This window comes from Ammospiza caudacuta, chromosome 9 (assembly GCF_027887145.1).
Source record: "Ammospiza caudacuta isolate bAmmCau1 chromosome 9, bAmmCau1.pri, whole genome shotgun sequence".
In the NCBI taxonomy this organism is placed as follows: Eukaryota; Metazoa; Chordata; class Aves; order Passeriformes; family Passerellidae; genus Ammospiza; species Ammospiza caudacuta.
The window spans coordinates 33,936,508-33,949,476 of NC_080601.1; the positions used below are offsets into that span (position 1 = coordinate 33,936,508).

Genomic DNA, 12,969 nt, shown 5'->3' on the forward strand with positions numbered 1-12,969 from the left:
TGAAATTATGGCCATGGCTTATCAGAAAGCAATCTGTATGACTTTATGATTTAGTGGATTATTTTATTTGCTATGAGAGACTTGAATTCAATAGAAACGTTGTGAATGCACATCCAAATTAGACAAAGATGATTTCTGCATGGGGAGCAAAATCTGGGAAGAGCTGAGCCTGGCTCTGTGTCTATCAAAGGATATTCCTTGTCTTGCAAAGTGCAGGTAACTGCCAGCTTTCCCTTGGAAAAGTGGGATTGTGTCCCTGTAACTTCAGCATTGCCAGGATGAATAATAAATGACAGAGATTTTGTCCATGTTTCACAAAAGCCTGGCAAGGCAGGAATATTTCACTGCTGGGAAAGGAAACATTGCTGAGATGCATCTGAGGAGAGTATTGCTCATTAGAATGTTGCCAAATCTGTTTTAGATATGAGCCATAGAAAAACTTTTTTGCAAAATAAATAAAAGGAGTCTGTCACAAGCCAAAATTTCTTTGTGTGTGCATTTTGCTGCAGAATAAAGAGCACCTTCCAGCTAATGCTTTTGTGTAAGGAGCAGCAGTACACCATGGACATGAATAGTTCATCTCCCTAAAAAATTCACATGCTTGTAAAATATGAGGAAATCTGCAGTTTTACCAGATTTCTGAAGATGGATGGGGAAGTGGTTTGGAGCAAGCTGCCACTTGAATGCTATTCTTTGTTGATAATTTCTGATGCTCCTGTTTGTTCAAAAGATTTCTGACTCCATTAAACCACCACTATGAGCCTGTCAGCCTTGGCTGTATTTCTGCATGTTCTTCAGTCTGGAATGCTGATATTTTTCATCTTTTTTTTTTCCTGGTGGCAGTCTTTATTTTTAAGAATGAAACTACAAATTCTCGGATTTGCTTCTGTTTTTTTTTTTTTTTTTTATTTCACACTGTGTCTGAAAGCAGAAATTAAATTGTTGATGAGGAGAGAGAGAAGTGAATATTTCTGGAGCAGTAATGTGGCATTGGCATCCAAACTTGAATTTCACACATACTTAGGGGGAGATTTTAAATGGAAGTGACTCCTCTTTTTGCACAAATTCTGGTGCCTGCCTTCCTAAATGTAGAAAAGGAGAACAGACTCCAGCCTTTGTTTTAATCTGCATGGTTGACTGAGTTAGTATTTTGGATATGCAGGCAAGGACAATCTGGTGCAAGATGCACAGCCAAAATCACAAACATATTCTACTCTCGTGTTGTTTCCTACTCAGATTGGCTAAAATCATAAAGTGAGGACTGGGATTAATCTGTGGCATAAAAAGAAGATTTTTGCCATAACATATCTGTCTGGTCTGGTTTTTCTGTCACTGAGGCTATTTAAGAGTAAGGCCCAGTTCAACTTCAGTAAAGAAAGCATAATCTTACTTAAGACCTGGCACCCCTTGTGCCATTTACAGCTTAATTTTTGCCTTGTTAAAACAAACAAACAAACAAACCCAAACCTCAACCAGTAATATTAACTTTTTTTAAAGAGAATAAAATGTGTGCACTGAGGCACAGATGCCATTTCAGGTTCCTGGTAGGAGGATTCCTGTCCTTCAGCACTGACAATTACAGGATATTCTGTTTAACCAGTGACTAAACCTGTAGATTCTCAGATGTTGTTTTTCTGAGTTTGAACAAAATAAAGCAGTTTGCTCCACATCTGAACATTTGTAAACAAAAGAATCATAAAGGCACAATCTTCCCAATGCATTCAAGCATGACAGTTGAAAAGAAAACAAAAAGAAAGATAAAGAGAATTTTAAAATTCGAAGAGGTTGGTGCTGCTGTCTGAGTAGGGGTGTACTGAGCCCAGGTGGGTGGGCTGCCTTCCTCAGCAATGCACCCTGAGGAAAAAATGTCCAAAATCTGTATTTTGGAATTTTGTGGACCTTAGGGACTGTTACTTTTTTATTGGAGGAGCTGACATTTCAAATGCATCTCTGGGCAATTACAAATCAATTATAGCTGAGGGCTATATTGGAATATTAATGTGCTCGTCACCCTGGAGTTGCAAAGACAAATCATCCCACTTTGCTTAAGGTCAGGAGTTTGATAAAGATCATTCAGTTTAAATGGAGCTAGCTGCAGCTAATTATTAATCAGTGGGGCAGAGAAGGAATTGATGCTCTCACTCATGGTGTTTGTTATCTCTCACAGGCAATTTCCTTCCTCACGCCGCTCGCAGTCATTTTCGTGGTGAAAATAATCCGTCGAACAGACAAGACCGAAATTAAAGAGGCTTTCTTAGGTAATGTATGTCATTCTTCAAGGTGGAAAAGTGTCTGATGGCTCTCAGAGATTGATTCCAAGTGTAGTTCAAGCCTTGAAGAAAACCTGTCTCCATTACAGCCCATTATAGTAATTTTCAGTGCAGTTCCAGGGCATCTTACAGAAGCCTTTGGGTTTATGTGAGTTTGTAGAGTACAAATTCTGTGCCTGAATTCCACCATTTAGCCAGCAAGGACTGGAATTTGATCAGCAAAGACAGGTCCATCTGAGAGACTCCTCAGATGTATATTTTTTCTGTCACACCCAATCTATTACTTACCTCTTACTTGCAGCTATTCTAAATCAAGGCTTTGACTGGAAAGTCCTGTGCAGCTCAGCTGCTTAGGGTAGAAAATTACTCCTCTCATTGTTTTCTCTGATCTTCTCCTGCAATTTACTGTTACCCATTGCAAAATCCATGCTCTTGGCTCAGTTTTTCTAATTAGAAGCTGTTGTTTCATCCTTAACTGCCAATGGAATTAGCTGTGCACTTAATCCTGGACTGTGAGCAGTAGTGGCTGTGCTATGGGTTAGGTCTAATTACTGCTGTAGGCAGGAAATTGGAGCAGAGGACAATGAAAAGGGTAAGTTTTAAGTTGTTCCAGCTAATTCTGGCTGTGCCTATCTCTTGAAATCTTACAGTGGTATGTACTTAGATCCTTTATATATATATATATAAATAATTTTCAGAGACCAATATTGATTCAAGCACTTTCACTGCCAAGGGATATCTTGAAGCATAAGAACTGCAAATGTTTTTGTTTGCCTTGTGTTTGAAATATTCATAATTCTGAAATTCTGTTTTACTGGCTAATTTGCACTTTATTTATTGCCCCTTACATGGTAAAATTAGAGCAATACTCAGCCTTGCTTTAACTAGGTAGGATGTAAATGGCACTGTGTAATTGGAAAAAAAATTTTTAGACAAGGCTTAATTTCCATAGATTATTCTTTCTCTAGTTGCTCTCACACAAGTGTGAAATGATCCTAGGTTTGTTTTGACTGCTGCCAGTCATTTGTTGTAAGTTCTGAAATGTCTTACAGTGATGCCTCCCTGACAAGTCCATTCAGTGGAAATAACTCCTCATTCATGAAACACACACAGTCAGTTCTGAGCCTCCCTCCCTGTTGTGTAAGTAGGAAAGGAGCTTAGGCTCAGTTCCTCCATCACTTACTTTCACCTTTTTCTTCTAAGAAGACTTTATTTATTTTTTCCTGCTATTTTTCCTTCTGTTATTCCCTCTATAACATCTAGAAGAAAAGTTCCCGGCTTCCCCAGCATTCCCCTTGCTGCCCAGACTAAGGAAACACCAACCTTGATGTTCTGTTCAGTTTGTGCCATAGTGTGGAACTTCTTGTGGCTTATTTGCCACTTATTTACCAGTTCAAGTGCACTGTACTCTGATAAAATTCAGTGTCTGATGATGTGAAGGTTCATTAGGGGTGGTGAGCCTCTGGTTTGCTGAGATCTGGCACAGAATGTCCATAAAGAATGATCAGGGAGTCCCCCAAAAGGTGGATTTCTTTAAGCATGATGCATGGAGGGGAGAAAAGGTGAAAAAGAGATGAAAATTCTTTGCCCCTCATATAGCCATTAATAGAGAGAAAGGGATTCAATGCACCTGGAGTAAGGGAGGAGTTAATTTAGGTGTCCTTAAGCCTTCCCCTGGGAGTTCTGAATCTCTCACTGACTGGATTATATGACTTTAGATGGGCAATAGGGATCTTTCTTAAATGAAACAAGAGCAGAACAAATAGATTTATTTTGTTTTATCATCCTACATTCATACTCTCACTTGATGCTTGGCTTGCCAGTGTAAGGAATGTGCAACAGTGAAGGCAGAGCTCAGTCAGGTGTACAAGGAATAATCAAGACAAAACTCAACAAAGCAACTGAATTTTACTGCCTGTCTTCAAAAGCAGATATGTTTTTTAAGAAGGGCAGTGTAGTGCTGTGGCATTGCTGGTCATCTGCATTTGATTTTATGGAAAATTTTCCCATGCAATTTCCATAAAAACTGAGACAAAACAATGGCAGGGGCAAACAGAGCATGGAATTGAGTGGTCAGTGTGAACACAGATGTTGAAAGAAGAGTTTATTTAACAGCATGGGTGTCTCCAGGATTGACTTGTTCTTTCATTTTTCCTGGCATCTATTGTTACATTCTGAGAAAACCCTTATTTTTGCTTTGATGAAGGTCCCACTTTTTTCCTTTTTTTAACTGTAAAAAAATATAACATTATAACACATTTTATGATCTGTAATATCCTCAGGCAAAGGTTTTATGGAGACAGGATGAGTGTTGCTGAAGTGCAGCATCTGGGGCAGCAGCCCAAGGAGAAAATAGCTCAGTGGCTGTCATAATCAAAGCTGTATTACTGTAAATGTTCTGCTGGAAATCAGACATTTGCCTGATAATTTTTTTTCTGATGGGAAATAAAATTCATTGGCTCCTGGTTTGCAGCAGGGAGCTACGGTGTGGACTGCAAAATTAAGTAATTTTTAATGTAAAATGTGTGTATGTGCAGGATCCAAGTGCCAGTGAAATCAAGGCAAAGATCTCCACAGGCTTGAGATTAGGTTCTTTGGAAAGTCTGGGGACTTGGCATGCAAGCACAAATAGAAGAGATGATTAATTCTCACCTAGTATGACAGTTCCTTCTTGTTCTCCAATTTTATCAGAAGAAAATTGTTAATCATGGGAGCAAACCTGAGGGAAAACCACTGAAATATTTAATCAAAACATCCAAATCCTTTTGAAAGAGAAATAAAGTCATCCAATTGTAATTTTGGCCAAAGGCAATGCTTTAACATGGAAGTGAAGTGTTTAATTGTATCACACATACACACACATATATGTACACATATATCTACATGTATGTGTAGATATATCAATATATCTTGTGTATTGGTCTATACAGGGATTCTGCTTGACATAAAGAGCATGAGAGTTTAATCTGGTAAATTACAAAACTCAAAAATTCCAAACCACAGTACTTCATTCTCTAATTTTTTCCCATTTATTGACTTATGCATGTGCAAATGGCATGGTAGGAAAACTGGCTTTGTGTAAGGAAATAAGAACAAACTAAGTAATGATTATTACAATGCTCTGAGGTCTCTCCTTAGTCTGGTTAACAATAAAAACAGTAGGTTAAAAAAAAGATCATTCAGTTTTCAGCCCAGTAATGGTTTAAGTCTGTAAATCAAATGCTGTAATGCTGCAGTTTATTGCTTGGTACTTGGGTTATTATTGTTCTCTTTGTTCATTGTGTTTTGTAGCTGTTTCCTTGGCTCTAGCCCTGAATGGTGTCTGCACAAATACTATTAAATTAATAGTGGGAAGGTAAGTCTGTCATGCTCTAAATGATGGGTTTCACTTGAGAGGAATGGAGACAGACTGGCAGCTGCAGCAAGTCCCAATAAATAGAGAGCTGCTGCTCCAGAGCATGTGGAGTCAGAGGGGCCCTGTGGGGCTGTCCTTGGCCTGGACAAGTTGTACAGGTGTTGTACAACTTCATTAGGTGACACCCCACTGTGGCAGGAATCCATGGCCGTGTTCTGCTGCTGGTTTGGCTGGCTGGCAGACCCAGACTAGAGAGGGCTTTGGGAGGAGTGGTGGGAGCTGAAATCAGCTCATTAAATTGGCAGCATGGGAGAGGAGAGCCACAGCATGTGGGAGCTCAGATGCCAGTGCCCCTTGTCTGGTTAAACAGGAATCAGTTCATTTTGTGAGAAGCAGATTCTGTGTCCAGGTGACGTCAGCATCCACAGCAAAACAAACCTGGCAGTTGGGCAGTAAATGGATTCCTTAGTAGAACATTTCTTTAGGGAAGCATTATTTTGAATGAAGGGCTTAGAAAATATGTTTTAGATAATTTTTGTCTCTTTATCAAAATTTTTAATAATTTCAGCTGAAAAATACACATTGACTTGAGTTCATACACTGTAAACACAGTCCTGTGCTGATTTGTTGCTGGGATGTTTTGCAGCATTGAGGAAGCAATATTTGTGTTTGATTTCTGATGAACCCTCTCTGCTGCAGAGCTGGTGCCCTGACAGTAATGGCACTTGGCACTTTTATTTGATGGGTGCTTTTAAAATAATTAAGAATACACCCACTTCTTTAGACAGGAATAAGCTCATTTATCCTGCACTCCAAGCCAAGTATTTTGCTGTCAGCTTGTCTCTGAATCTGTGATTATTCACTTTTCTTCTCCACATGGTTTATTGGCTCAGGATCAGTATGACACCAGCCTAACCTACAGGACCAGCTCACAGCAGGGTCAGGAGAAGCTGGGAGGTTTGCTCAATGCACTGAGACAGCATCAAGGCTGGTTTGGATTTTGGTGGCTGAGTTTTGGATGTTCTGAGCTGGGTGTTTCAGCAAAACCTGTGAAAATTTGAGTCATTACACTTTGTGCAAAACTGATCACTCTAGGCAAGAGTAGCCTGCATGTGTGTGATAAGCAGTAAATGTAATAATCACTGTGAGGTTTATTTGGTACTACAGCTTTTTTTTGTATTTTTAATATCCATGGTGTTTTTTGTAGACCGCGTCCCGATTTCTTTTACCGCTGCTTTCCAGATGGAGTAATGAACTCTGAAATGCACTGCACAGGTGATCCAGACCTGGTCTCTGAAGGCAGAAAAAGCTTTCCAAGCATCCACTCTTCCTGTAAGTTCACTTGAATACAGTGCCTCTTTTATAAAAAGCTGTCCTTTCTGTGGCTTGGGGTTGCTCTTTTTCTTCTGGATCATGAACCTGATTTTTGTTGGAGGAGTCTGAATTCCTGACTTACAAAAAATCAGAAATTTCCTTCTGGAAATAAAATTGTGAGTCTGTGACTCTTCCTCATCTTGAGAACCTGAGGTCATTCAGAGTCACAGCAGGACTGTCAGGAGAGTGAAGGATATTCAAGGTTCCAGAACACTGTGATTCTGAGGGGCATCTGTTCCCCAGTGCAGACCTTTGTCTGTATAGTAAATATTTATTTTGTTATATTCCAATGAAGTAGCACAGTACAGTCACTCTTCTTTTGGCTTTGAGGTGGTCCTCAATCTTGGTCTCATGGTTTGATCAGGTACCCCCAGTTTGTGCTGCATCCTGCCCGTGTTTAGGTGGCTTTTTGAGAGTTAATCTACCTGATTTAATTAGTTTTACTAACTTAGGTGTTTGTAAAGGTTCCTTTTTCTGTCTTGAGAAGATGAGTTCTAGTGTGTTTTATGCCATATCTGATAAAACTTCTTTTTATGTGTAAAATAACCTGATTACTGTAAGCTTCTTTGGGTTTTTTTATTTGGCCAGTAATGTTTGTTACTTTCAGCTGTTCTAAGAGCTGCCAATTGAGAACCACTAAGTTGTATCTATGGAATTATTTTGCAAGTGGTAACTTCAAATTGCCTAATTGTACAGAAGTATATATTGCAAACAACTAGGGTGATGAGATGAATGAAATTGTCAGCTGATTTTTCTCCTTTCTTGTTTGAGTCAAATAAATAAGAGACTATTAGATGTTTGTGGCTGTGTTATAAGCTTTAGTTCCAAGCCAGTGGGGCAGCCACAGGAGGAGTCCTGGGGTTTTCCTCTTACCTGGCATTGGTTGTATAAGCTCTGAGTTATGGTGCTGAAGCTCACACCTAATTTATTGGAGCAGAATCATGTCCCAGAGTATTTAGATCAAAATTATGAGAGCAGCTTTCTCCATCACTGACATAAGATTAGTGTGGCTGAGTTGAGTGCATTTCCCACCACAAAGCCTTTTATTAAAATGTGATAAGAATGAAGAGATATTATATATTCAGTAATTTTTATCACTTGGTAAGTGTATGTTAGAGTTTAGAGGCAATTCTGCAGCTGCTTGAACTACTTAGCTGTTTGAAGCCTGATGTTATAATATCTAAGCCTCTGACAAGCTTTAAAAATCCATACATGTTTTACTCTCATAATGGAGAAGAAAAGCATTTAATTTGACAATCATACAATGCTAACCCTTCTTCTCTGCAGCAAAATTATTTCCATAACCAAAATTGTCAGTTTTATTAAGAACAGTTTATAGTTATGATCACAAGTTTAGTTTCTTGCTATTACTTCATTCCCAGTGGTATAAAGAATGGAAACCAAAAAAAGTGTTATGGGAAGCACACCATTATGCTGCTCTCCTACACCTTGAAGCAGTGAGGATGTTTGGGATATAATAATTCATGTTTGCAAATTGTAATGTAGTTTTCCATTTTCTTAGCTCAAAGAAAACTCTTAGCTTTTCCTGTCTTCTTAACGTGTGGCTACTTATGAACTTTCCTTCCATAATCTCAGTCCAAAATTTTTCCTTGGCACCTTTCTCCCTTCCTTCAGCACAAGATTGTTACGAGGTAAAGTGAAGGTGTTCCACTCTTCAGATTTCTGTCATTCTTCACTGTTTGTTGTGAAATTCATGGAACAGCACCAAAAAGGGTTGTTTGTTTGGGTTTTTTATTTTTTTTTTGTTTCTGTTACTGTTTGGGGGATTATTTTTTCTATTTCATGACTACAGAAATGTAAGTGGTGAGGATGAGGGTTGACATAAACCATAATACCTCTCTTGGTATGATGGTTTTAAGTAGCCCACTACAGTTTGGTATTTCCTACTTCACTTGAACCCATAGGGAAAATAAATCACAAGTAAAAGCTGCCAGGCAGCTCATAAAGACAGGTTAGAAGCTTCAGTCAAGAGCCATTCTCATCTTCAAAACAGTTTTTCTTAAGGCATTTCTAGGATAGGCTGTCAATCACAAGCTTTGTTATACCAGGATCTAAAACTTCATCCATGCAAGACGAGGCCTTGAATGAGAAAATCCGCGGTGCTGTAAATGGGGAGCTGTGAGAGGGTAAAATGCAGGGATGTGTGTCAAGAGTGACAGCCCTGGCACTCCCAGATGGCCTGGCCTGGCCTGACCTTGCTCACTCCATAAAAATGTTGTGAACAGCCTGTTGCCACTCTCAGAGCCAACTTGTGTCCTGAAGGAGAGTTCTCCTTTCTTGGAGCACTGATGATTTCCTTGGCCTCACCTCCTGGGCCAAGGAGAGCATGGCATAAAAGAAGAAAAATGTGTGGAGCAGAGACTGTTTCATAAAGCCAAAGAGTCACTTGCATATTCCACTGGATCAAAGAAATCTCTGGATCTTTTGGATTGTTTGGAGCTCATTTTGCTTCTTTTCCACTGTGCTGCCAGTCTTGTGAGAGGAGATGGACCTTTGGCTCCATTTCTGCCTGTGTCCAAGAGCTCAGAGGTGCTCCTGAGTGGCACAAATGTTGCTATTCTGACACCCAAAATATCTCTGAAATATACAATTTTTTATTCCATATTTAGCATTTCCATGGTTTTATAATCCATTGGCAATTTAATGCTAATTTAAAGCCAACACCTGTGGTGAAACCATGCAGCCTCTCTGTGCCCATACTTCATCAAAACAGTGATGTTTAAAGATCATAAATGCAGCATTTTTTCCTGCCTGTGTCCTGCCTGTGTGCCTTCTGAAGAGTTTTCTTGCAGAGAACTTTTTGGCAGCCTGCCCTGGAGAGGCCTCATTGCATCCCCACCTCCCCAGATGTTTTTTCCCCTCATTGCGACAAGATGGAAACAGCAGCAGCAAGCTACAAACAAAAAATGAGCAACCAAATGGATGGACATACAGACAGAATGATTGAGTGTATTGAATGAAACAAAGAGAACAAATGGTGCAGAAATCAGCAGAAAACCTTTTATTGGCAATGATTACCCAGCATGCCAGCTGATGAAAAATGTGATGTATATGGATAAAGAGAACTTAACTGAATGCAACACATGCAAGAGGAAAATTAAGGTGAATGAACACAGAACAATTAATTGGACAAGCCATGTGCACAACTGGGAGCTGAAAAGATCACTGAATTTGCAGGCATACATTGTACTAATGGGGTGGATAGACGGCTTTTTGTAATTGATTTCTTCCTTTTCATCTAATGCCTGTTGTCATTTTGACATTTGTGTCCGACTGACAAAATCTCTCCACAAACAAAATAGGAACTTACGAGTCCTGGAGTGTTATTTATCTAAAAATCAATTTACAATGCTTGTAAATCCAGGTTTGTATCCAGTGGAGCAATTCCAGGTAGGCTGAATAGGCAGTAATTAAAAATGGAAAAGAAATCAGTAGGGTTCATTTAATGAACAGTTCTTTGTTACTTTGAGTAGCTTTATACATTTGCCAGCTCAAGGAAGATTTCACAATGTGCCAGTTTTTATACAGGCTGCAAGAAGTGAGCATTTCATTGGTACTTGTGTGGACAGCGAGGTCTGAGTCTATTTTGGTGACAGAATTTAGAATTTGTACTATTACCATGGGGTCATGAGAGAGCATGCCAGCTTTCTAAATCCTGTGTTAGTCTTAAATTGCAGTTAGCTATAATTGGTTATAATTGCTATAATTGGGTAAATTTCTTTGTTTGGAGAATATATCTTAATTTTTTCAGCGAACATGTTCAGCCTGGAAGCCACCAGGGCTTTTTCATGCACAAGGAAGGCTGATTCTGCTTGACCACATGTCAAGAACATGTTTAATTAAGGTGACAGGAATTCTGAGCCCATTTTCCATATGAGAGCTCACATTTCTGAAAGGGTAATAATCTAGGGTTCATGAGCTGCAGCTTAAAAATTGTTGCAATGCCCTGGGACCTCTTGAGAGTTCTCAGAAGAGAGCAGAAGAGTATGAACAGTAAATTTCCTGTGATGTTGCCACGTCACCAGTTGGATGTTTGGAAGGAAGGGGGAAATAAAGGGGCAAATTCTCTTTTCACTTTATATCCTGGTAATGGCACAAATATAAACTGGTTCCACCAAATTTTACAAGTTGGATTTTGTCCATGTCTTTTTCCAGTTGCTGTCTGAAATGAATTTAGGCTTAAAATATGAATCCAGATCATCTTTCCAAGTTTTGGATACAGAGCTCTAAATCAAAGGAATAAAGAACTGATCCATTGCATTCTAACTGAATCCTTGACCCAGATTTCACCTGTAAAAATGAGGACAGGCCACCAGCAGCAAACAAAAGTGCTGCAAAAGTAGTATGGGTTTATGTTAAAATGGATAATAAATGAGTCTTGATTTATTGCCAAAACCAGGATAACTTCATGGCTGCATCTGAAATGTTTATGTTCATGTGTTGCTTATCAGAACAGTAAGCAGCAAATCAGCATCACAGGCTTGTTTCAAATATTGTTCAGTAAAATGGGCTGTTTAGCTTGAAAGAAAAAATTAAATCCTAGATAGGGAGCTGTCCTATATGCTGCTGTGATTGTAGCAATGGAGTCCTTGTACAAGCAAATATGGGTAAATAATAGTAACAACACCATTTATTTAGAAACACCAAAAATCCTCTGTGAATTTAATGCCAGATTCTTGACCCTGTTTGCTTTCTTAGAGGAAGTGATTAATTCTTCATGATATAACTCCCTTTAGGCTCTTATCCTGCTCACAACATTTGCAAGCAAATTGCAGTTGCCAGTTTTGGCTTCAGCTTTACTTAGTGAATATTTTTAAATGTGTTATTTCTGAATTGGCCAGAACTATTGAAGCTGTGTTTTTCAGCTGAGGAATTAGATTAGAGGAAGGTGCATGAAACTGGTTTTGGTACCTTTGTAATGAAGCAAAAATAGTGGCTTGGTTAATTCAAGCTCCTTGGGGCTTGTCCTGCTGAGTTTTGGTGGTCAGGGGGAGATGGAGCCCATGGTGGCCACAATACCCACAGAGACATCCTGAAACTGAGGTGTCTGCTGGGAAAAAATGAATAATCATTTGCTGCTCTGGTTTATATCAACTTGTAGCTGGATTCACAGAACTCTGAGGATAAAGGTGCCTCTGGAAATTGTGCAGTTCCAGCCACAACAAAGCAGGGTCAGGGTGAGAAGGTTCCAGAGGATGATTCCCACTTCAGTTTTGATTTAAAGTGAAGATTCCACAACCTGTCTCACAGGGAACCTGGTCCAGTGCCTGACTACTCAGTGGAAATGTTTATTATATTTAAATGCAATTTCCTGTGCTTCAGTTGGTGCCAGTTCACCTTGTACTGGCTGCCACCAGCAGAGCTGGGATGTTTTTCCCCCAGTCCAGGAATTTGCATTTCCCTCTGTTGGACTTCAGGAGATTCCTTCCTGCTGGATATTGATCCCTGAGAGAAAGATCCCATCAACTGATTGGAAGCAAAATTTCCTAAAAATTAACCATTTTAACATTATGGCAGCAGAGATAATTGAACTTTCAATTTCACGTTGGATTGAATGGATTTATGGGAATAAAATGAATTAAAATTAACATATCCTGTGTAAAATTGCTATATAAGCAGCAAAACTAATAAAACACTCGTTATTTTTATTTTTCTATCTGCAATTTAGTTACTTGAATTAGTTTGAAAAGTTGACTTTTGGATAAATTGTGTCCCTTTTTTTAATAAAAATCTTTATTGAGTCTAGAGATGCCTTTTTGAAAGGAAAAAGTAGAGTTTTGAAGAAATAATTTTGTGGTAGCATTTCAATTTTATATTTACAGAATGAATGTTAACACAGAGCTGTGCCAGAGCTTTCATTTCTCATGTGGGTGTTTTTGTTTTTCTTCTTTTTATTATATTGCTGAAAGAGGTTTGTAGAGATTACTGTTGAATATTGCTGAAGAAATC

At 39.0% G+C, this 12,969-nt stretch overlaps 1 protein-coding gene across 1 annotated transcript in view; it reads left to right on the forward strand.

Annotated features, from left to right (window-relative positions):
• PLPP4 (phospholipid phosphatase 4) overlaps nucleotides 1-12,969 on the forward strand; it is a 52,906-nt gene that overhangs the window by 17,303 nt on the left and 22,634 nt on the right. The window contains exons 3-5 of the mRNA XM_058810705.1: nucleotides 2,168-2,258; nucleotides 5,562-5,625; nucleotides 6,833-6,957. Coding sequence (XP_058666688.1) covers nucleotides 2,168-2,258; nucleotides 5,562-5,625; nucleotides 6,833-6,957 — 280 coding nt within the window. The remainder of the gene's footprint in view (nucleotides 1-2,167; nucleotides 2,259-5,561; nucleotides 5,626-6,832; nucleotides 6,958-12,969) is intronic.